General features: G+C 39.4%; 1 protein-coding gene and 1 long non-coding RNA gene across 19 annotated transcripts in view; one reads left to right on the top strand and one right to left on the bottom strand.

Moving 5' to 3' along the window:
* Positions 1-294: 294 nt before the first annotated feature.
* ZCCHC13 (zinc finger CCHC-type containing 13) lies at positions 295-1,427 on the bottom strand. Its single transcript, XM_006042951.3, is given in 2 exon segments — positions 295-450; positions 453-1,427. Coding segments are annotated over 2 exon segments (489 nt in total). The 5' UTR covers positions 883-1,427; the 3' UTR covers positions 295-391.
* Positions 1,428-4,314: 2,887 nt separating this feature from the next.
* The window catches only part of LOC102399157, a 70,457-nt gene continuing 50,455 nt past the window's right edge, over positions 4,315-24,316 (top strand). For 6 of the 18 annotated variants that reach the window (XR_003106838.2, XR_006548529.1, XR_003106835.2 and 3 more), the window contains exons 1-4: positions 4,374-4,539; positions 15,187-15,326; positions 15,742-15,928; positions 16,352-16,471. This is a non-coding gene — a long non-coding RNA (uncharacterized LOC102399157). Of the gene's footprint in view, positions 4,540-5,516; positions 5,638-15,186; positions 15,334-15,741; positions 15,929-16,351; positions 18,990-24,316 lie in introns of those variants that run through there. The other 12 variants (XR_006548531.1, XR_006548532.1, XR_003106841.2 and 9 more) reach the window with 9 other exon arrangements.

Genomic DNA, 24,316 nt, shown 5'->3' with positions numbered 1-24,316 from the left:
GGCCTGTGTTTGCAAACTTGGTCTGATTTATTCACTGATATGTATCCAATTCCTCAAACAGTGGCTGGCACACAGTGGCTCTTAAATGTTAAATCAAAATGCATTCAAAGAATCTAGAAGTTGCCTAACGCTCAGGATGTTCAATGATCCGAGTCATCAGTGATGCAGAAACATATTAATTATAAGACATCTACAAGTGAGTAACTTTTTTGAGATTTTTTTTTTTATTTAACCAGCCCTTTCCTCTTTTAACATGGTAATTAAAATTCACTGACCCGGAAGTAGCCTCAATCTATCAATCTTTGGTCAGAGAAGAGGTTTCAGAGACAATAATACAATTATCAGTCAGCAAAAAGAGGTAGGGAACAAAGGGAAAAATTAAGCGTCAGCCTCAATTGGGCATTCCCAGGTTAGATGTCCGGATTCGCCACAGCGGTAGCAGTTGACCTCATTCATCTTTCTACAATTGATGGCCACGTGGCCAATCTCGCCACAACGGTAGCACTTGACTTGGGTGCAGTATTTTTGAATGTGGCCCCTTTTGCCGCAAGAGTAGCACTTCTGCTCTTCCTGACGGTCACAATCACGAGCCAGATGGCCTGGTCTGCCACAGGTGTAACAGCAACGCTCTCCCTCTCGCTTAGGCTCGGCACAGTCTTTGGCAATGTGGCCACTTTTCCCACAGTTGTAGCAGATGTCACAGTCCTTAGCATAATGGCCAAACTTACCGCAGCGGTAACAGATGACGGGTCGGGTGGTTGAAATGCACTGAGCTCCACGGCCACGGCCTCTAGCTCCATGCCCCCGAGCTCCTCCTCTTTTAGAGCATCCCGGGGCCCAGTGGCCAACGAGTCCACATTTGAAGCACTCCTTACTGCTCATGGCTGTGGTGGGATCCGCGAGTGAGTGGGTCCACTGCTGCCCCGGAGGCCCCGACACAACTCCCCTTACGGCGCCTTAGACAGAACTGGCAGTTTTTCTCTAGGGGCCTCAGTGACGTCACACAAGGCTCGCGCACGGTCCCATTCTTGTGTCACAGGCTTTCCAGCAGCCCCTCCCACCTGACTTTTCTCCTGTAGTTGAAGCCCAAAGCACGGCTGAGTGGTGGTTTCCGTTTTTGTTTAGTTTTCAATTAAATAAACGTTTCTTGGGTCTTGAAGTTTGAGTTTGAATCCCTTCTTGTTCAGAAAATATGCTCTGTAGGATTTCATATAATTAAGTCTTAGGTCTGCTTTGTGGTCTAGTAGATGACCAGTTTTTATACATGTGCTATAGACATAGGAAAAATATGTGTGAGATGTATCTAATCCAGAAATAAATTATGACAAGTTAGAGTAATTCATTTGTGGGGGTTAAAAATGAAATACAAATGTCTATAAAAATATGATATACATAAAATGGAAAAAAATCTGTAAAATGCCACAGGAAGATTTACTCACAATTTAGCCTATTGCAAGAATCTTAGTTTTCAAGATCATCATAACCATTTAAGGTACAAAACATATATGATTGAATCACTCAGTATGAAGAACATGATATTCCTTGGAAAATAAATTAAAAACCTTAATTTAAATACTGGACAGTATTCCTCTCTGTTTCCTAAGTTGTTTATATAATATATAAAACTCATAAGGATTTATGGACATGTCCATTTATATAGATATAGAAACAAGTATAGAAAGCTAGACACTCAAATATAACCTCTAGCTATTTTGGAGCTATATGATTCAATAAGACTTTTTCCTCTTTATTTTCCTTCTCTAAATTTTACAATTTTTGAAATAAGGTTTAGGTTGTGTAATTTTAAAAATCCACAATAAATATTTTTCTTTAAGTTACTAGTTAGCTATATGTTTTGCATGTGAATTTTTTTCAGGAAGCCAGTACAAATGTATAGACACAAGAATAGTGAATGTAGCAATTGCCCTTTAATTTCAATATGACTTGATCGGAATGTACAACTGGTTTCATAAATGCAACCACAAAGAAAAATGTTTTCAAAAACTAATAAAAGTTATAGATAAAGAGCATGTGCACATGCCAAATATAGAGTAATGTAATGAACTTTATTCTTAAATAATTAAATGGTGCTTCGTATATTGTTTCAAATGGCAAAAATTCTGTTTTAAAATTTGATATATGTTCATTAAATAAACCATATTATCATGTTTAAATTCCTTTATAGGTTTAATATTTTTATTAAAGTAATGCATGCCCGTAGTTTAAAGTATAGATTTTCAAGCAGGTTTAATTGAGACATGAAGGAATGAAGGGAGAAATGTATTTTATATCACAATAGAGGGTATGTATGTGAGTGTGTGCTATAACTCAAGTAAGTTTAAGAAAAAAATAATTACTCTTAATGTCTACAATGCACCTTTAAAATTATGTTGGCCATAATAGCCATATGTAGGCTTATGACTATACAAGCTTCCCTGGTGGCTCAGTGGTAAAGAATCTGCCAGCTAATTGAGGATATGCAGGTCTAGTTCCTGGGTTGGGAAGATCCCCTGGAGAAGGAAATGGCACCCCACTCCAGTATTCTTGCCTGGGAAATTCCATGGACAAAGGAGCCTGGTGGGCTATAGCCCATGGGGTCACAAAAGTCAGACATGACTTAATGACTGAACAACAACATATATATATGTTGCCGTGCCACACAGCTTGTGAAACCTTAGTTTCCTAACCAAGGATTGAACTTGGGCCCTCCACAGTGAGAGCATGCAGTTCTGATCACTGGACTACCAATTCCCTGCAATGTACTTTTTTTTCTTTCTGGCTGCACTGTGCAGCATGTGGGATTTTAGTTCCCTGATCAGAGATCTAACATGAGTCCTTTACACTGGAAGCATGAAGTCTTAACCACTGTACTGCCAGGGAAGTCCTCTTGCAGTGCACTTTGATGTTTTCTGTCATGTTGTAAAAAATGCTGGTGGTGACCCATTAATCTTTCAATTCATTAAATGATTTTAACTCATAGTTTGGTTCATAACTATAAATAATGCTTATATTATGACTTCTTGATATTTCCATTTTAGACATTATCTATGATTTTCCATTTCAGAGAATAAACATTTAGCCCTCTTTTACCTACATCATCTTTTGGTACACTTTATGCTCTAGCACTCCACTTGCCTTCCCCCACTTTCACCTTTCTCCTAATATTGATTTGGTCAATAGCCAACATTAACGTAATGATAACCATGTAAATGCAACTAGTGGCTCAGCCATATTGAATTTTGTCAAATGCTTTTTCTACATCTCTTGAGTTTGCCTTGACTTCTTACATTTGCTAGAACCACCATTAAATTGCCAAACGTAAGTTGTGAAAGTGCACATCTTATCTTGTTCCTGATCTTAAGGGGAAAGCTTTGGTCTCAACATTCTTAACAATTAGAGAGGATGATGTACACATTTTACAGGTCTCAGAATTTATGGAATTGGGGCGGGGGGGAGGCTTAAATTTTGGTATTTCCAAACTGGCTTTCTTAGAAAGCAAGAAGAACCAGCCACCAAAGTAAAACATCATAATGGGAAACAAAACATTATTTTGTATTCTCTGCTTCTCAAATTCAAGGAGGAGTCTATTTCAGAGTCTATTCAATACACTTCTCTCAAAATTACTACGTGAATTTCTCACAGAAGACAAGCCTTGCATTTAACATTGAAGGACACTGAACAGTATTTTTAATGGCCAGACAATACCAGGGTTAGGAAGAGAAAGAAAAAGGTGTTGCATACTCCTTCTTACCCCCAAACTAATTGAACACCCTTTCCCTTTATGCTCTGTGCATAAAGTCTTTTGGTTCCCTGCCTCTGAGTCTCCTCTGTTGGTTCTTCATCAACCAGGCATTGTTTGCCCAACACTAGCTAGTTGAGAGCTCTTTTGGAGCAGTTTGAGAGCTGCTTTGGAGAAGATTGTGAGGGTATAATACCTTTTAAACAGTATTTTTTGCCTTTTTTTTTTTTTTTTTTTTACAGTTTGCAATATCAGACACGCAAGGGGCTGAGTAAGAGGACCAATAGGGCTGCAGATCAGGCAAGGCCAAGAATACAAGGATAGGCCACTAAGGATAACCGAACAAAGGCAGCCAAGGGGGAGAATGGCATTGAAATGGTGGGCTAAGAACAGGAGAAGGATACATGAGGAAAGGGGCTGAGGGAAATGTGGCGGAGGCCGGTGTGACCAAGGGGAGAAAATGTTGAAGAAGCAGGATGAGCTACGGACCTGCGTAAGGGTGAAAGGGTGAAGACCGCCGAAAAGTTTGCCTTGGAGAGAGCTAGGCTTGAGTGGGGGCGGGGGTCGGGAGAAGAGGGCGTGCTCGGCGCATGCGCCTGAAGCACATTGCAGCTATCCTGGAGGCGGTCCTCTCCGGATATCAGCGTTGCGGCTGGAGGCAGGGCTGGTCCTCAGCCTGCTGTCCACTGCCACCTTGGCCTGCTCTTGCGCCTCGAACTCTGTGCCGTCGTTCCCTTTCACCATATTTTGGGACGGCCGGCGCTAAGAATTTATGCTATGACCTTCGATTCAGCCAGGAGGTAAAGGAACGACATAGGGGAAGAACATGGAGGGTGGAGGAGGGAACTCGGGCCAGGGGGATCCTTAATTTGTGTGTTCTCCCCGTTCACGAGAGGAAAAAATGGGGGACAGTACGGGCCTCAGACCTACAAAAGGATGTTGACCATTTAGTTCCCATTGTAAAAGTAATACAGGCTTCTTTCCTTTAATCAAGGTTGAGCACCTGAGCGTCGGCATTTTCCATAATGTTCCCTGCATTAAAATTTCTTGGATTTCCTCATATGCAGTAGAAGATGTATTTAAAGGTCGGGGCTGTAATACTAGGCGGTTATGAGAGCTTTCTTTGCCTTTGTTCAGGGTGGTAGGTCTTATTACGGAAACCGAGGGTACTCTAAGCCCCTCCCTGGGAGTCAGGGCGTATTCTATCTAGAGCTGGCATCTGCTCTGAACACCTGCACGCTTTGACGTCTTTCCCGTATTCCACTTACCTAGTTTATCACACCTACCCCTATCAAGGAAGGCTGGTAATGGCTCTTCTTTATTGAGCACTGGGGCACAATTGTAGGGAGAAGCACATCTAGATATCATCAGGCACTTATATATAAAAAACGGAGGTCGGGGGACAGACGCGGTGCGCAAATATACTTGAGAGTGTGAGGATGCACGACGCGGTAGCACGCAGGTATATAGTCGTGTTTTGGTAACCGCGGGGCATTGGTTCCAGAACCCCCGCGAAGACTAAATTCCGCGGATGCTCAAGTCTCCTATAAAGAATGGCTTAGTACAGTTAGTCCATCGTATCCGCAGAGAGTCCACTGTATTTGTAGTCTGATGTGCGGGGTGGGGGTGGGGGGCGGGGACGCTCCACTAGGGACAGCCGGAGATACGCATGCGCAAGGCTTGGGGCGCGGAGTGGGTATGGAATTCGTATTTAAGAAAGGAAAGTTGTTGGTAGTTGGTACCCGCGGGAGTGAAGCTGCGCATGCGCATTTGAGACGACATTGTGAGGGTTGGATTTAACGCGAGGGGGAGAGGGGCGCATGCGTATTTCAAGCGAAATGACGCGAGGAGGCGCGCAGCGTACGCGTAATTAAGATTGCAAAATGGCGAGGGGGGAGGTAAGTTGTCTTTTTGCTTGGCCATCTTGGTCTATGAGGGCCTGCAGAGGAGCAGATCGACCTTTCTGGTTGGGTGAGGGGATCAGCCTGAGTCGGAGCTGTCCTACGCTGTGGCTAGATCCACTAAATACTGACTCAGAATCTTAGCCCCTCTCTGGCCTATGAATAATGCGGGTTTAAAAATGCGGAGGCGATGATGATTTTACAAAAGGTTGCAGCAGCTGGCTGTGTGTAAGAAATGCGTAAAACGCGAGCACTTCGTGACAAGGCCACGTTCGGGCAGTACGCCTCTGGAGGGCTCTCTGTTGGACACGGAGATAGTGGGTCGGTGTCCTTGGCTCTGGACACCTTCTCTCATTCCATCAGAGTAGCAGAACTCAGTGGTTGCAATACTGTGAGAATCTACAGTTGGTCAGAAGCCCTTGATTTTCTCCCCTTGAGGATGTAGGGGTGAGGATTTGGCTGTTTCCAAGTCCTTGTTCCACTTTGCTTTAAACCTGGTAACTAGGCGAATGGTGACGGTAGTATGTAGGTGACCTGGGTTTCACACCCTGTCTTCTAAATTATTATTTTTTTGTGTGTGTAGAACTTTGAGCACGGTTTCATCTAGGGGGACGATTTTCTTTTATTTTGTTTTATTTTTAGGCAGCAGCACTGTCATGGCTCTTAGAGGGCTGTCAGTAAAGATCTATTGTTAATCATCGCTAAAACTAGTAATTTAGCAGTTAAATATGTAGAAGAAAAGGCACAGGATTCAAAATTGAAACAGGCCTTTTAAGTAATCCTAGCTGTGATCTAATACTGGTCTTTCTCCTTCTCGGGGCCTGTTTGCCTAACTATAATAATAATTAAACTTAAACGTATTTGGAGCTTAAACTATGTGTCATGTACTGGGTCTATATGCTTTTACACATGCCTTAACTAATTTAGTACTCTCCACAGTCTTATGAAATAGCAGTACCATTATTCATCTTTTACAAATGAGAAATCTGAGGGATACAGATAAAGTAAATCCAAGGCTTTATATCCTTTTGAGTGACTGAGATTGGATTTTTATCCAGGTAGTATGGCTTCAGAATTCTGTGTTCTTAAACATTATATTTAACCACCAAAATGATGCGGCAAATTTAAAGGACCCTCCACTTACGATTTCAAATTTTATTCATAACTTAACCTATGCTATTTAAGAAAGGAGACCTATTTGCTAATTTTTACTCAGTGCATTGTATAAGGTTACATATGTGGAAGACAAAAAGTAAAGTATTGATCTGGAGCCTAGTGGGGTGGTCATCCTTACCTACCCTTGTCTTCTATGCTTTTTGTTCTGCAGAGGGTTTAAAATGGCCGACTGCGGCAGGCTGGACACACCCTTCTTGTTTTGCCAGATTTGAGATCTGGTCTGATGCTTTAAGACAACCAGTCATTTGCTGCAGTAGAGATTTTTTCCTTACCCATTGTTAATATTTTGGTGTTTGATAGCAATGTTAATTGTAAAGGAAAGAAAATTGTAATTTTCTTTCTTATAATAAAAGACAGAAAATACATGGATTTCATTTATTATTTGGTTGGGATAGATTCATTTGAAGTGAAATTACTATGTCAAAGGGTATGAACATTTTTAACACTTAATATGTATTGCCAAGTTTCTTTCTGAAAAGATTGTACCAATTTACACAAGCATTGAGTAGTCAAAAACGTTATTTTAATGGATTAAAAACCAGTATTACTTTAATTTTGCATTTCTTTGATTCTAAGTTTGGATTCTTTTTTCCTCCATATGTTTCTTAGTAGCTTGATTTTTCTTTCATATGATGGTAGTTCATGTCTTAAATGATTATCAGTTGGAGTTTTAGTTTTATTATTATTATCTATTTTAATGTGTTCTATAAATAAAGGCTATTACTCAAATTTCTGTAATTTATAAATATGTACTCCAGGTTATTGTTTGCCTCTTAATTTTTGTATTTAAATTTTTGGTTAGTAGAAATTTGAAATCATGTGGTCAAATCAGTCAACTGTTTTGTGGTTTTTCTTCCATTAAGTTTGAATAGTTCCGTCAGTCTAGAAATGTGGTAAATATTCATTGTAGCTTCGTCTGAGGGGAAAATATGAGGGAAAAAGATCCATAATTTCACCTCACAGAGATAACCAGTGTTAATAAATGTATTTGCTTCTTTTCATTCTTTCTGAATTTTTCTACAGGGATCATATATTTATACTATTTTATGTCATGTTTTGTGTTTATAATGTGCATTTTTCCATGTTAAATATTTTTGTAATTGTCATCGAATGGTTTCATGATATTTTATTGTGTGGAAGTACTTAAGATTTTAAGTATTTTAAGTTAATGATTAATGTCTTTTCATTTAGTTTTTATTGTTTCTCTCTTTTGAGTTATTCTTTATATTATAGAGTTAAGAATTACAATTACTCATCAAAAACTTTGAACATTTTAAAGACCTGCCATAATAGCATTCCAAAACATTATGTCAATTTTTGTACCCATTTAGTTACATTAAGAAATGGCAACCCACTCCCATTATTCTTGCCTGGAGAATCCTATGGATAGAGCAGCCTGGCAGGCTACAGTCCATAGGGTCTCAAAGAGTCGGACATGACTGAAATGACTTAGCAGCAGCTACATAAATTTTTTTTTTTTTTGTAATTTTACATGTATAAGAATGGTATCTTTGATTTATGGTACATTTCTCTGTATTATTGATGCAGCTGGATTCTCAAATGCTAATTATTAGCTATTATTTCCTTTTGTGAACTATTCAACTTGGGTCTGAATGCTGTATATTTGTAAGAGCTCTATATTATGTGCTCTATATAAAGAATCTATTACCCCTTGTCATTTGTTGACATACACACCTGGTATATGCTTGTTGCCATTGAGTATGAAAAAAAAAGACAACTACTGCATGGAATACATGTGAAATTCTTGGTAGCCATTTTGAGATAACATTTATCTGTTTTTTAAATAGATAGCTATTTCTTTTTATCTGAAAGGAAAGCACTGATTGCTGCACAGCAGTGATGCTCCCTGGTTATGGGTGTGGGGGAAGACATGGCAACATTTTGCCTCTAATAAGACATGGCAACCAACGTAGATAAGACACAAAATGGTAGCCTAGCCACCCTTCCCACATCCACTGGGGGACTGATGTTATTATGAGTGATCTGGGGGAGGATATGTACAAGGTGTAATGTTCACATTTGTAGATGACATGGAACTCTTTGGAGATGTAATGTGGTAAGAGGAACAAACTGCAACACCTGAGAAGACATTGTGCATGTGGGCTGACAATTGGCAGAATGAAACAGGGAAGAAAAGAGCAATGTAATGGCTTTAGGGGAAAATGGTATGTTAAGTGTAGAAAATAGTGGCCTCAGAGACACTGGGTCCCAAGACAGGGATCTCAGTGTAAATGGAAACAATTTATTGATGTCATCAGTTCAGTTTGCTGGTGCAGAGACAAAAGAGCCATTAAAAACCTAGGCTTTATTAAGAACTGTGTGACACACAAAAATTCCATCCTATCTTTGTATAAAATCATGTGAACCAAATGACTAGTTAACACTAGTAATCTCTCCTCAAGCGTCTCTTACTACCTCTCACTGAATTTTGAGAAGGTGTTGGGAAGAGTGTGTTAACCTCTTTTTTATTTTTCTTATTTCTAATACGGAAGTGATTTAGATTATATATTCTCAAAGATCTTGGAGAGTGGTAAGGTATTTTATTTTGGTTTCCTGAAACTGTGTCTGTTATTTATGGTTCAGAATCTGTTTAATTATATTTACTAATTAGAACATTCTAAATTATTATTCCCACTCCATGAGCTATATACTATCTCCTTTATATTTAGTCACATTCTAATTTTTATTTTTTCAGTTAAGGGGGATTATTGGATATAGAGGTGTCAAGTGAGCCGTTACTGCTTTTTGTTACCTAGTTATATGGAATTAATCTAGTTGTAAATTCCCATTTTTCAGCATTTTTTCAGCTAGTTGAAGAATAGGCTTATGTGTATGGTGGGAAGGTTGGAGTATAATAAGCAAAATGAAACAAAGTAACAGCAACAAAGCTTGCTTTGTAGAGGTGATTGAGAAGGTCCTTTACTGGAGGTCTGTACCTACCTTAAGAGTGGGAGTCCCATTTTATGTCATGCCAGTATTTAGTTCCCAAATTCATTTATGATCAGGAGTTAGGGAGAACCTGCATATTTGAAATAGCCCAAAAGCACTTAACCTTTGATTTCTTCAGTTTGTTCCTCCCCTCTCTTGATGTTACAGCCCGCAGCAGCCTGGAGCAGCGCCCCCTGGAAATGAATTTTACATCGGCCATTATAATACAACCTGATAAGTGTTACAGCACTTATCAGGTTGTATTGTAATTGTCTGTGTATATGCCTGTCTCCCTTCCTTTGTTATCAGTTAGACTGTGAGCTCCTTGAGGGCAGGGACAGTGTCTTCATCTCCAGAGCCCAGCCTGGCACATTCGTAGGCCTCAGTAAATGTTTATTGGATGAATAAATGAATGGCTCATCAACAAACATTTATTGTGTGCCTGCTAACGTGATCTCCACAGGCTCTGAACTGTCAACTGTTTCTTCAAAATGTGTGTAGTCAGAAACTTGCTGTTTCTTTCTAGTTATGGATATATCTTCTCAAGAATTTCTCATGAGATAATGCTGTTTTTGTGTTTGGATTTCAGTCCTTGGTATTTACAGATGTTGCTACTATTGCTGCTGCTGACAGTCTCTTCCTTGGTGGAACCTGGGTGAAAGCTATCAGATCAGGAGCCGCATCCTTACTGTCTGGTGTTTGCTAAATGGTTCCTATATGTAGACTCATCCTCTTTTCACTCCTCCTCAGGTCCTCCAAATGGTATTCCTATGTAGGCTTCACATTCTAGATCAGAGGTGGACAAACACAGCTCATGGTCTGCCTAGTTGTGCAAATAAAGTTCTGTTGGAACACAGCTATGCTTATTTGTTGATGTTTTGTCTGTGGCCTCTTTGACCTACAACAGCAGAGTGAGGAGCCACATCAGAGACATGGTGACCCTCAAAGCCTAGCCCTGGAAAAAGATTGCCTATCCTATCTTGGATCATTACTCAACAGTCGTGGCTTCATTCCCCTCCCCATTCACTAGAGATACTTTTAACATCTCAGAAACTCATTTATTTACCTCATTGATCATTATGATGAGTCTTCTTCCTGTTTTACAGATGGGCCAATCAGGACACACTTCAAACTAGGAGATTGATTATAAGGCTTTCCCCAGAGTCCTGCAGTCTGTCAGTTGTACCATGTCCTTCAACATCAAGTTTTGAGCTTCAACCCTAGAAATAAAAATTCTTTTTGTTATATCTTAACTTCAAGCATATGGGCATATCATGCTTTGGTTCCTTATCCCTTGCCCCCCTCCTTCCTACACAGCTCTTTGCAATGAGAATATGGAAAATAAGGAATTCATATGAGATAAAGCAGAAAAGTAGGCTGAGGCAAATGTTTAGAGGGTCTGAATGTTAATTTTTAACTGAGAAATGGGATTTCTGAAATAGTCACTTATTCAGACATAACAGGTGGTGAGCCTGCACTTCCAGGAGCTTAGGGTCCTCCTCTCTCAACCTCCCCTAACCTACCACATGTTGTGTTGGTAACCTGCCTGAGTATATTGTCATTCATTTCACTTCATTAAAAAGTTGGAGAGCTCCAAGTCTGATGCAAGAAATCTAGATCTAAAAAAGCAAAATTAAGAGAATGAGTGTCTCATTCTAGCAGTAAAATGGAGGGAAAAACCTTACAGCATTATTTTCAAGCTGCTTGTTGAACTTTTTGCAGCATTTTATGAAAATTTTCATACAGAAAGATTGGAAGAATTGGCAGTGAAAACTTGTATACTCACCACCTAGATGGTGCAATTAATATTTTGCTGTATTTGCTTTATTGCCTATCCCTCCATCTTTGTTGGGTGGGATTTTAAAAGTACTTGTGTTGGCATCTATTTTGATTTCATTTGTATCTGACCCATCATGGTGCTGAAAAGTAATTTCTTTTGATTCTTATCTGTTATTTTCCAAGTTGGCATGGTTATTATGTATAAACATATTTGCCTGGGAATAAGAGTCTCAAGAAGAGAAGACATTTTGTTTCCTAAAGAAAATGACTGCAGCTCATCATTGTTTACTGGAAATAGGAGAAGGAAAAATGGAAGTTCAGATCCAGCATCAGTAAATGCTTCCAGTAATATACTGCTGTACACTTCATTCACTTCACTGGCTTGCGGGGAGAGGGAGCAGGTTGTTCCTGGGCAGCTTCCACTTGGTTCTTTCCTTTAAGAACTGAGGAAGGAGAAACAGCAAAGTGATAGCAAGTGCCACTGATGTGATAGCATTAGCCCAACTCCTTGGAATTTTAGTAAATGGATTTTTAAAATTGGGGCTGCTGTTTAATAATATTCTCTTGGACCTTCTCTATTGGCAATAGCTGCAGACTCAAAGGAGGCTCCATGAACTGAAACCTTTTTTATCATGAATATGATAATAGTAAATGTTACCTGTTTGTGTCTGTTTCCTTTCATTTAAGTTCAAAGGCAGAGGCTATATCTTGCTTATCTTTGTAATTCTCTTAAGTAAAAAATATCTGTATTCATAAAAAAAAATGCAATACTATCCTTAACATCTATCACATGGGCAAAGGTTTTAAAATGTTACACTAGCGTTGGTGGGATGGAGAAGGCAATGGCACCCCACTCCAGTACTCTTGCCTGGAAAATCTCATGGGTGGAGGAGCCTGGTAGGCTGCAGTCCATGAGGTCGCTAGGAGTCGGACACGACTGAGCGACTTCACTTTCACTTTTCACTTTCACGCATTGGAGAAGGAAATGGCAACCCACTCCAGTGTTCTTGCTTGAAGAATCCCAGGGACGGGGGAGCCTGGTGGGCTGCCGTCTGTGGGGTCGCGCAGAGTCGGACACGACTGAAGCGAATAGCAGCAGCAGCAGCAGCAGCGTTGGTGGGATAGATCCAATTTCCATGTAATCCTTTGTAGGAGCAATTTGGCAATATATATTAGTGGCCACAATAAATGTTGCATATCCTTTGACCTAGCAGTTTCATTTCTAGGGCTATACTCTAAATATTCTAAATACATTTTAAATGTTCTTCAAAAATATTTTAAGGATATTTTAAAAGATTTAGGTATGGGAATGTTCATAGCAATAAAAAATGGAAAAAATTTACCGTTCTTTAATAGGAATTTGAATAAATTTTTTGGTGTATTCATGTAATAATACAACACAGGCATTAAAAATAGTCTTGTAGATGAATTTTTGACTTGGAAAGATGTACCCAGTGTATTAATCGAAAGAAAGGCCATGGTTTCATCCAGTTTGTTAAATAAAATGCATGCATATGGAATGTAGAAAGATGGTACTGATGAACCTATTCACAGGGCTGCAGTAGAGACACAGACATGAACAGACTTGTGAACACTGTGGGTGAAGGAGCGGGTGGGACAAATGGAGAGAGTAGCATTGAAATACAAACATTACCTTATGTAAAATAGATAGCAAGTGGGATTATGCTGTGTGACACAGGGAGCTCAACCCAGTGCTCTGTGACAATCTAGAGGGATGGGATGGGGATGGAGATGGGGGGGATTCAGGAGGAAAGGGACATACGTATACCTGTGGCTGATTCATGTTGATGTATGGCAGAAACAAACAATATTTTAAAGCAATTATCCTCCAATAAAAAGAAAAAATTCATGTTTGTATGTGTACATAAAAGTTGTAAAGAAGAATATATCCCAAGTGTTAAACTTTCTGGGATTCTATGACTTTTGCTTTCTATTCTTAATGTATTTCTGGAATTTTTTTTCTCATGATGTGTTTATGACCAGCAAAGTTAAGACAAACATTGAAATGGTTTCTATTTAGAAATTTGCTGACCTGAACAGAAGTGGAATAAATGGGTTGGTGAGGAAGCTGGGAACTGGAGCAGTTTAGTTTGGAAAAGAGCTGGGCCAGGTGAAAATAGGGTATGGTGGAAATAAGACCTCTATCTTTAGAGAAAGGCACTAACTACTAATTATTCTTGGTTCCTTAGTGCAGGCATTTCATGAGTCAGGCTTTACACTTACTGTGTATTTCCCAATTAGGACCTATACACATTCCTTTCCCACCCCTGCCCCTTTGGACTTAATAAGCTAAAAAATCGCTGATGGGAACAGCTGCTTATGGGTGTGCAGCAATGGCTGCTTTACTTTATCCAATAAAGAGAGGGCTCAAACCCATCAAAGCTGCCTCATCCTCACCCCCCAACGCTTACACTATCCAGTATGAATCTTCCTAACTTACGGTGGGAGAGCTTTCTCTTGGGCTTCATTATCACTAGTAAGTTATAGAACACTGTATTCTGTTTAACTGTAGGTGAAACAGTTAAAAATAAACCCTGAGAAACTGCTCCTTGGGTCTTCTGGGATTTGAAGGTTTCCTGCACTTCCCTGCAGTAAGAGGAAGTCTAGTTATAGTAGTTGGTGTTGCCAGCATCTAATGGTAATTAATATCCTGGGCTTTGGGTCATCACTGAATTGCTAGATTTCTGGGTTTGCTTTTCATGCAAAGCAGCTAGGGACTGGGAAACATAGAGGCAGTAGGCTGCTTCCTTAGAAAGAACCCTTTGGGGACTTTGGCTTATCCTGTGTGGGTCTCAGGTCTCAGAGCTGCATTCCTCCTTGTGGTTGGGTCTTGGAGGTAGAGGACTAGCCATGGGCCTACCTAGCTCCTCGTGATCCTTTTGGTAATGCACACAGTTGATATGGGTAAGGTCAGTCCTGGTGGGAGTTGAGATTGTAAATGACAGGCCTTGGTCCAAAGCCCAGGGTTTTGTTAGCTTTCCTTATCAGTGTGAACCGAGTGCCATATGATGATTAGATGGAGGTTTAGTTCACTTTTAGTCAGGAATATGGAATAAAATGGCAACCCACTCCAGTGTTCTTGCCTGGAGAATCCCAGGGACAGAGGAGCCTGGTGGGCTGCTGTCTATGGGGTTGCACAGAGTCGAACACGACTGAAGCGACTTAGCAGCAGCAGCAGCATGGAATAAAAAGTCATAATTGCCATAAGGGCCCCTAAGATACCAAGTTTACCTCCTTTCAAAGATAGGATATTGATTGAGCTCTAAAGAGGGTAGGCAGCTAGGAGGATCAGCATTAGTTCAGATCTGACTTCTACTGCTTTGGTATATTTACTTGGTGCCTCTGTACCCAAGATGTCTCATTTAAAAAAAAAAAAAAAATATTTAACCCATAAAAAAAATAGAGGCAAGGATCCTTATTAAATGTGGGTGTTGTAAGAGTCTTTGCCAGATAAAGAAGATAATTGTGATGCTAATAATAGTGCTTGACAAGAGTGAATTCTGAGGTCCATGGTGTGGACCTAGATGACTTGTCTTAAGGTGGTAAAAGTAAAATTAAAGTTAGATGTCATACTTTGACTGTTCTTACCTTTGTTTCTTCTTCCTTCTCCCTATCCTACAGGTGACACCAAACTTGATCAGAAACCATGCCACAGGTGAAGAGGTATATTGAGCCCTGCCTGGCCAGTGAGGTTACTAGAGAATTGGAAGAGGCTCAAGTCAGCATCCTGCACATGGTTATCAAACCATTGTGAAGTCTTAGTAAGTGGTCAGTGGCTCTGGTGGGCTTGCCCAGTTAGTGGGAAGGGCCAGGAAAGGTAGTCTTACTAGGCCTAGGCAGTTACTTCATATCTTCCCATTATGACATGAAAAAAGGTCTTAAAATATTCAGACTATACTAGAGACTACTGAGCCTAACTCTCCTTCTCCCATTCTTGCATTTTTGTAGATGATCTCTTACAAGATCATAGCTAGTTGGTGTAGAAAATAGATTTGAATCCTAGCCCAGTACTGTGTCTTCCACCTAGTGCTTTCTCTAGATTCCATCTAAGTCCATGGAGGCCATGTGAGACAAACATTTTTATTCCACACTGAAAGGTTTTTTTAATAGCCTCTGAGATTGTGCTCCTCTAATAAAGGAAATGTCCATGATGTAATTTTTTTATTATTCATACAGTCACCTGGGATACTTGTTAAAAATGCAGATTCTTGGGCAGCTAGAAACCTTGTCACTGGTCAAGAGCAACAAGTAACAAGACCTACTTGTCACTTATCCTGAGGCATCGTGCCCAGTGGGTTTACCAGCAAACCAGAATGAAGCATCGTTGCCCTGGATGTCCTTGTGAGATGGTTGGGAAGTCTTGGTAAGTTGCTGGTGGTTTGGTGGGGTTCCCCAGTTGGTAGAAAAGAGATGGTTCTGATGTGGCACTTCCCCTCTTCCTTCAACATATATTTATTAGGTGCTCACTGAGTGCTGGAGACTGTTCTAGATATTAACAAAGTCCTGCCATCATGGGACTTTCATTCCTGTGAGAGTAGACAAAAGAATAAATAACCAATAAATAGTGTATCATAAATGTTAAATCAGAAGTTTTTCCATTTTGGTGTAAAAATGGCATTAAAAATTGTTGAGTTGGACCTAAAAATACTGTGCTTTTCTCCCCACTTCCCATTCTCCTGTTTAGTACCTTCCACCCTCTCTCAGTGCAATAGAGGCTGACCAAACTGAGTATAGGAGGGTCACAGATGATGAAAGCATCTTTTTCCTTTTTGTAACCCCTCACTAGGCTGAACTGTGGAGAATATCTTTGAAAAGTGTTTTAGAGAGTCTACCAGATTTTCCATGTGAGTGCCTGTGCAGCAGAAGAGTGGGTCTTCTCAGTGGTTAAGGTAACAAAGTGATTAAGGTAAGTGAAGGAGGAAAGACTGACATTGTCTTGACTCCTATTAGGGAGGCTTGTAGGAATGTCATTTCTAGGGGCCAGTAATTTTAAAGCCTGCAGTTTATTCTACAATATATCCTTCTCAAAACAGTTGGGGTAGGTTATATGCTTACCCAGTCTGAGATCACCCCTGCAGAGGATCAGAAGAATTGAAATGGTTCCTAAGTAAACTAGGTGGCATAAGCTGCATGCCATAAATAATGTCAGCATGCACTGATTACAGTCCCTTTGGTGAGAGTCTATTCTTTCAAACCAGACTTATTGAGAGTTTTTCTTTATCAGCCTATGGAGCTGCATACATTTTGTCAAAAGCCAGCTCATTAGCAGAAGCTTATTATTTAAGCAGCAGAAAAGAATATAGCACTTTGGATTAGTAATTTCAGAGGTAGCAGCATCTTTTAGTATAATCCATTTAAACTGGACTAGCATTCATTTTTGGCTTCTCAGGGATTGACCCCCTGATAGGCTTCAAGGAGTACTGAAATGGTTCATAATTAAATGAGGCAGCATCTATAAAATGGCCATTCTTGGGAGATCTCTGCAGAAGCCACCCCTATCTTAAGCTCCTCTATCCAAAGTTAATACCCAAGGGTCAGATCATTTCTTGGTATCTGCCATTTTTCATGGAAGCAATAAAAGTCACCTTTTCTCATAGGGATGGTCTTGAGATGGTGCCTTCATAACATAATGTTCTTGGTTTTTCTCTGGTGTGTTTGGATAATTCTGTTGGCATAATTAGGTAGATTAGCCTGCACAGGTAACCTGAATGATAGAAAAGTGGTCTTTTCCCTACAGAAAAGTCGGAAATATTCATTGATACAAAGAGAGTCCCTGAGTTCTGTGTCATTTACCACAACGTATTTTGAAATGACATTGTTTACATATAAGGATATGAATGTTAGCATGCAATTTAAAAAGTCCTGTCACTTTCTCTATATGGGCCCAAATGCATTGTATAAATTTGGCTTTTCCTGTCTGAATGCCATTTCTTTTCCTAGTACTTCTCTAGCCATGTTATCCATCCTCTCTTGCTTTTGTGATAGCAGGTCTGTTGTTTTTTCTTTTTCTTTTCTCTTTAGGCTAGTCATCTAGCACCTACACACAGCTTTTGGAAATTTCTGAAATCATATAATATTAATAGTAGTGCTTATCAGTTATAGGCACCTTTTATGTTCTAGGCAAGTGCTTTACACATATTTGTTATCTAATTTTAAGTTAACTCTGGAAAGTAGGATTTTTTTCCCTACTTTATAGATAATGAAACTGAGGATTGGAGAGGTGTTGCCACCCGTGTAAAACAGCCAGCCAGTGGTAGAGCTGGGTGTCACACTCTCTAGCATGAAAACAGTCATAGACAATATGGAAACAAGTGGGCAGGACTGTGCTCCAATATAACTTCATTAACAAAAACAGGGAGCAGCCCAGATTCAGCCCATGGACCATAGCATGCCATCCTTGCTCTACAATACATATACATAAAGTCTTTAAGACAGGAAGACTTGAAGTGATAAAGCAAACATTCAGGGTGATTTTTATTTAAAATACTTGTAATAACAGTAACACAGCTATACTTGAGTTAGCACTGGAAAGTGTCTCATGATCTGTGCATTATGTGCATGACTTAATAGTCATCTAGATATTGGCTTGAGTTCTTGGTAGAGTAATAGAATCTTCATGGACCATGTTGTTAATATTATCATCCCTTAAAGGATCCTTTTCCTTGCCACATGTCTTTCTTTGCATGACTTAGAAATGACTGTCTTTATGTTTGTTATTTCTTCTTCTTACATTATCATTTCCAGTGTTTGCCTTCTTCAGAATGTCTTCTACCCTACGTAGGCCCAAAAGTGAATCTGATTCACAGGTTACTTGATATAATCACTCTCCTAGCAGTCAGTGTAGGGGGCTATGGCTTTGGTAATTAGCTATATCAAACCCTAAATGGCTTTCAGGATTAGGAGGAATTAATCCTCCCATTGATGTCTCAAAATGTGATCTGGATGTAATAACAGGGATCTCAGTCAAATAAGCGTTAAACATGGAAGTAAATGTTTTTCTTTGCCCTTTTTGTTGTATTTGTTATATTTAATACCTTTCCTTGTAATGAAACTACCTTGTATTTCCAGAATAAAATTTCCTAGTTTTCAATAATATTGAATTAGGTTTGCTACCTTTGCTATTTTTAAATTTTACTTTCTATTTGATTTTTTACTACTTTGTTTCTATGTTCAAAGTGAGGTTTTGGTTGGAGTGACAGTCTTTGTCAGTTGTTGATGTTAGGGTTATTAATGAAACCTTGTTGCCTAAGCTTTTAAATTTAGCAGATCTCAAGCATGTCCCATGCCATCTTAAACATCTGTTTAATAAAAAAAAATTAATAATCAACTGAACTTCCCTGGTGACTCAGTAAAGAATCCACCTGCAATGTGGGAGACCTGGTTTGATCCCTGGGTTGGGAAGATCCTCTGGAGGAGGGCATGGCAATCCACTCCAGTACTCTTGCCTGGAGAACCCCCATGGACAGAGGAGCCTGGCGGGCTGCAGTCCAGGGGGGTGGCAAAGAGTCGGACACAACTGAGCGACCAAGCACAGCACAGCACAAACATATTTTAATTGGCATTATAATGTAAAAAAATAATTTGTATCTGGTATTTGGGTGTTTGTTCAATTGCTGCCTTTCTAAGTTTGTGTGAATAATGCTTAATGTGAACATCCTATAAATAAGTTTTTGCACATCTCCATGTTTGTTTCCTATGGCTGGATTAAAAGTTTAATTCCTCTAATGTATGCAAATACCTATTTTTTCCCACATCCTTACTAATATACTACATTATGGCTCTTAAAAATCTGCCAGTTGCAAAGTGAGACGTGGTCTCCCTTGATATTTTAATTTATTTGATTCCTAATGAGATGGAACAGTTAATACCTTTCTTGGGACTTATTTTTGAGTTTATTTTTTGCACTGATTTTTAATCTACCATATATGTCATGGATATATTTTCCTCGATTTGACATAGAAGTTGCTTATGTATCTCAAGTATCTTTTTTGTTTATGGTTTATTTTCCCCTTGCATTTCATAGTAAAGATAAATATAGTTTATCTTTGTAGTTTCATATAGTTCATGCTTTATTTACTTTTAAATACAAATCTTTTACCCCTGAGGATCTTCTCTTTGGTTTGTGTTATTTAGTTTGTCTAAATGTCCAGCAAATTCAGGGTTCGGGGGTAATAGTAAGAGTACTAGTGGGGATCTCAGCAGAAAAATTTTCAGAATCTTTAGTGTTCTGCTTTTTAACATGACAAATATTCTTTCTGCCCCTGTTTCTCTTTTGTGACTTCTCAGTTTTGCTACCACTGGCCTATTCTGTCCTCTGTGGCAGAAGTTGGCAAACTTTTTCTATAAAGGGCCTGATAGTAAATATTTTAGGCTTTGTAGACCATGTGGTTTTTGCCACTGTAGTGAAAGCAGCCAGAAACAGTACATAAACGGACAAATGTGGCTGTGTTCCAGTAAAACCATATTTATATAAAAAAGAGGGATGGTGTTGGATTTGGCCTGTAGGCTGTTTGCCAGTATCAGCTCTGTGTTGTTCTGCTTTAATAACTTTTGCTCTCAAAGTTTCTGCTTAGTCATAGTGGATTTCCTCATGTTCATGACTCATCTCCCATCATAACCTCTTAAAGCAGTGTTTCACCTGTAGTCTCCACTACTGATCACCTGTTTCTGTCCATATTTCACAATTTTAAGTTTCTGAGCACACAGGTGATAGCAAAAGGATTTGCTTGGCTGTCTACATTGGTGGCTCAGTGGTAAAGAATCTGCCTGCCCATGAAGGAGACATGGTTCAATCCCTGGTCCAGGAAGATCCCCTGAAGAAGGAAATGGCAACCTGCTCCAGTATTCTTGCCTGGAGAACCCCATGGACAGAGGAGCCTGTCGGGCTACAGTCCATGGAGTTGCAAAGAGTCTACATGACTTAGCTACTGAACAGCAACAACCACAAACAACTACCTTATTGCTTCAAAATAACCAACTCCACATTATATTCCTTTTCAGGGTTTATTCTTTGCAATCCAAAATTTTTTGTAAGAAATGGGCTCATTTGGATCAGTTTAAGAAGTTTACAGAACTCGACTCCATTGTGGTATTATTAATGTGATTCAGTTTATTTCTCTTATTTTCTGCATGTCATCTTATTTCTACTTCCATCTGATTTCCTCAATACTCTGTACTCGGTCTTCCTCTGCCTCCTAGCTACTGAATCAGTTCAGTTCAGTTGCTCAGTCATGTCCAGCTCTTTGCAACCCCATGGACTGCAGCATGCCAGTCTTACCTGTCTATCACCAACTCCCAGAGCTTGCTTAAACTCATGCCCATCGAGTCAGTGATGCCATCCGACCATCTCATCCTCTCTCGTCCCCTTCTCCTCCTGCCTTCAATCTTTCCCGCCTCAGGGTCTTTTCCAATGAGTCAGCTCTTCACATCAGGTGGCCAAAGTATTGGAGTTTCAGCTTCAACATAGGTCCTTCCAATGAATATTCAGGACTGATTTCCTTTAGGATGGACTTGTTGGATCTCTTTGCAGTCCAAGGGACTCTCAAGAGTCTTCTCTAACACCATAGTTCAAAAGTATCAATTCTTCAGCACTCAGCTTTCTTTCTAGACCAACTCTCACATTCATAAATGACTACTGGAAAAATCATAGTTTTGACTAGATGGACCTTTGTTGGCAAAGTGATGTCTCTGCTTACTAAGCTACTGAATACTTAGGTTTTTTTTTTTCTTTTTCTCATTCATAACTTGAGCTTGTGCAGTCTCTGTAGATGTGGCCTCCATTCTATATCATCTTTCTCTCTGCAAACTATCTGTTTGTGTCTTGTTCTCTGTGCTGCCCAGTTGTCATTAAATTGTGAATCTGTCTGTGGGTTAAGTTTCCTGAGACTGTAGAGGCAGTTGTTATTTGGCAGGTCTAGGACATTCCCCCTATTGATTTCTATGTGGAAATGCCGTGCCTATCGACATGCCAATTCACTTTGTTTTACTTTTTTCTCTACCTCATATTTTTAGCTTATTCATAGATTCTGCTTACTTAGAGCTTCATCTCCCCGCCCCCCTCACCCCCACAAAGAATTGTATACTGTATTTATTTTTGTTAGCTTATAGTTGATTTCTAAAGTTGTGAGGGCTTTACCTTGCCATAAGTTTTGCTTGCTTTTGGCCCTTGCAGCCTCACCTGTCTTCATTGTGTTGGCTTGCTATCTATCCTTTCAGCTTCAGTTCACATAGCTAACTATGATTAGTACTTTTGATAGCCCAGTTCTAATTCCTAAGAATACAAATGTATTCCTAAGAATAGTGTGTGTTAACTCACTTAGCCATGTCCAACTCTTTGCCACCCCATGGACTGTAGCCCACCAAGCTCCTCTGTCCATGGGATTCTCTAGGCAAGAATACTGGAGTGGGTTGCCATCTCCTTCTCCAGGGGGTCTTTCCGACACAGGGATGGAACCCAGGTCTCCCATATTGCAGGCGGATTCTTTACCAGCTGAGCTACAATGGAAGCCCTCATAAGTGTACCAGGCCTGACTTATCCCATTTTAGTTAGATACTTATGTACCAGCAGCAGGAGTTTTTGGGTCTTTACTTTTGTGTTCTGCAGTTGCCATTAGTATAATTAATGCACTTAGTCTCTGTTTCTTTTACTTTGCTTCATTTCTTCTAGTTTCCATCCTTTGTTTCAGGGGTTGCAATTGCAAATGCATGCAAGGTCACCTGGGACATTTATTCCACCTGGGAATAAATGTATAAGATGGTTTTGATATTTAATTTCTTGAAACTTTGCTTTTTGTTTTGTTTTGGTTTTTGTTCTGTTGATCTGCTTTTGATAGACAATGGAACAGAGAATTCTCTTAAAAGAAGAAAAGAGTTCAAATTCAATGGTAAAGAGCATTTGATGCTTCTAAGGGGGAATGTTTGGGTTTATGGTCCACTGGAACATGAACCTTTCATGCCAAAGGATAAAAGTCATTTAATTGCTCTAAAATTAGAAGGCAACCCAGTCATGGGTTGGCTCCTTGGCTCCTGTTGATTTTTGTCCAGTAAAAATGCAGCCCAATATTGACATAATTTCCACAAGGAGCCTGAGTTTGAGCCATTAGTTTAAATTTGTTTAAATGCTGCAGGCCAACACAGTGTGTTTATAAATAAATGTTTTTATAACCCCACAGCTTCTGCTTCTTTATAATTTTGATTTGTTTGTAGTGTTACCTTTTTCCCATATGGTGTAAAACATGAGTGTGTTAGTTTGGCTTGTGGTTAACAGTTTTCCTTGGGTACTAGTAAAACTAGGCCATAGTTTTAAATGGAATTGTATAGATTAGAATAGATTAGGAAAGAATAGATGAAGATAGAATTTAAAAATGAAAAAAATATTATCCTCCATCTGGCAAAGGGTAAGTATTTTGTGAAATTTTTGTTCCAGCTATATGTTTATATGTATGTGTATCTTTGATCCAATGTAATTGTGTTTCTTAGTGTAGATTAGACAACTTTATAAGGCACTGCGTGGAATAGTGTGAGCAAGCTGGCATCCTCTGAGCTAAATCCCTTCTATAGACAGATCTCTTTTGGCACAGTGTTTCTTAAATATCTGGTGGTTGCCAGGAGCTGAGGGGAGGGGGGAAATGAGGAGTTGTTTCACAGGTATAGAGTTTGAATTTTGCAAGATGAAAAAGATACAGAGATTTGTTGCTCAACAGTATGAATATACTTAATGCTATTGAACTATACACTTAAAAATGGTTAAGATAGTTTAAAAAAAGAACAGGAGTAGTCCATTAAACAGAAAGTTTGCTGTCATTAGAGTATCCTTGAGTATGTTAAATATAATCTTTCAGGTTAAAAAATACCTGCATGACCATCTTTGTTACAACCTTCCATTTCTATATACCAAGAGTCAGCAAAACTATGGCCTATGGGCCCACTACTTGTTTTGTTTTTGTTTTTTCTTTTACAGCCTATGAGTGACAAATGGTGTTTACATTTTTTAACAGTTGAAAAAATTCAAAAGGAGAATAACACGTTATAATGTATGAAAATTGTACATAATTCAGATTTTAGTTTTATTGGAAAATGGCCGCATATTCATTTATGTATTGTCTCCGGCTGCTTTTATGCTACAGTGGCAAAGTAGTTGTGACATAGACCATAGGGCTTGCAAAACCTAAAATATTTACCACCTGGCCATTAAAGAGAAACTTGAAAGTTACTCTGTTGCAACAGTTAGCAGTTCCCAGATCCCTCACAGCCTCATCTTGGATGGTTTTAAATGCCTAATTAGCAGCTTTATCATGTAGAGTTTCCACTCATAGAGTTCTGGAGATGAACTCCAGAGTGGCTATTATCATTCTATTCTAATATATGGGGTGGGGGGTGGGGGCGCGGAATTCTCACTTCCTTATCTCCTACTGTGACACTAACCAGTTCCAGCAGACTCACATTTTTGGGGAGCTTCAGTTATGGCTGGAATCCTGTTAGCAATCTCTGGTATTGTAGCCTCTTTCATTTTCAAGAAACAGACCTCTCTTGGGTCAGTGAGGCAATTTGGACCACCCACGACTATGCGTGGCCAAGTTCTAAGGTAGACAAAAGTTTCATAGGAGTCCAAATAAAGAAAATCCTGTATTTGAATAAGACAATTAAAAACTAAAGAAAATGAAATAATTCCTCCTTTTCTCTGCTTTTTTGCCTTCTTCATTATCACTTGAGCTTTAGTTTACTTCCTAGATTTATTTATATTCTGCTTCCT

This window comes from Bubalus bubalis, chromosome X, assembly GCF_019923935.1.
Source record: "Bubalus bubalis isolate 160015118507 breed Murrah chromosome X, NDDB_SH_1, whole genome shotgun sequence".
In the NCBI taxonomy this organism is placed as follows: Eukaryota; Metazoa; Chordata; class Mammalia; order Artiodactyla; family Bovidae; genus Bubalus; species Bubalus bubalis.
This window is presented reverse-complemented; position numbering and strand designations above follow the sequence as displayed.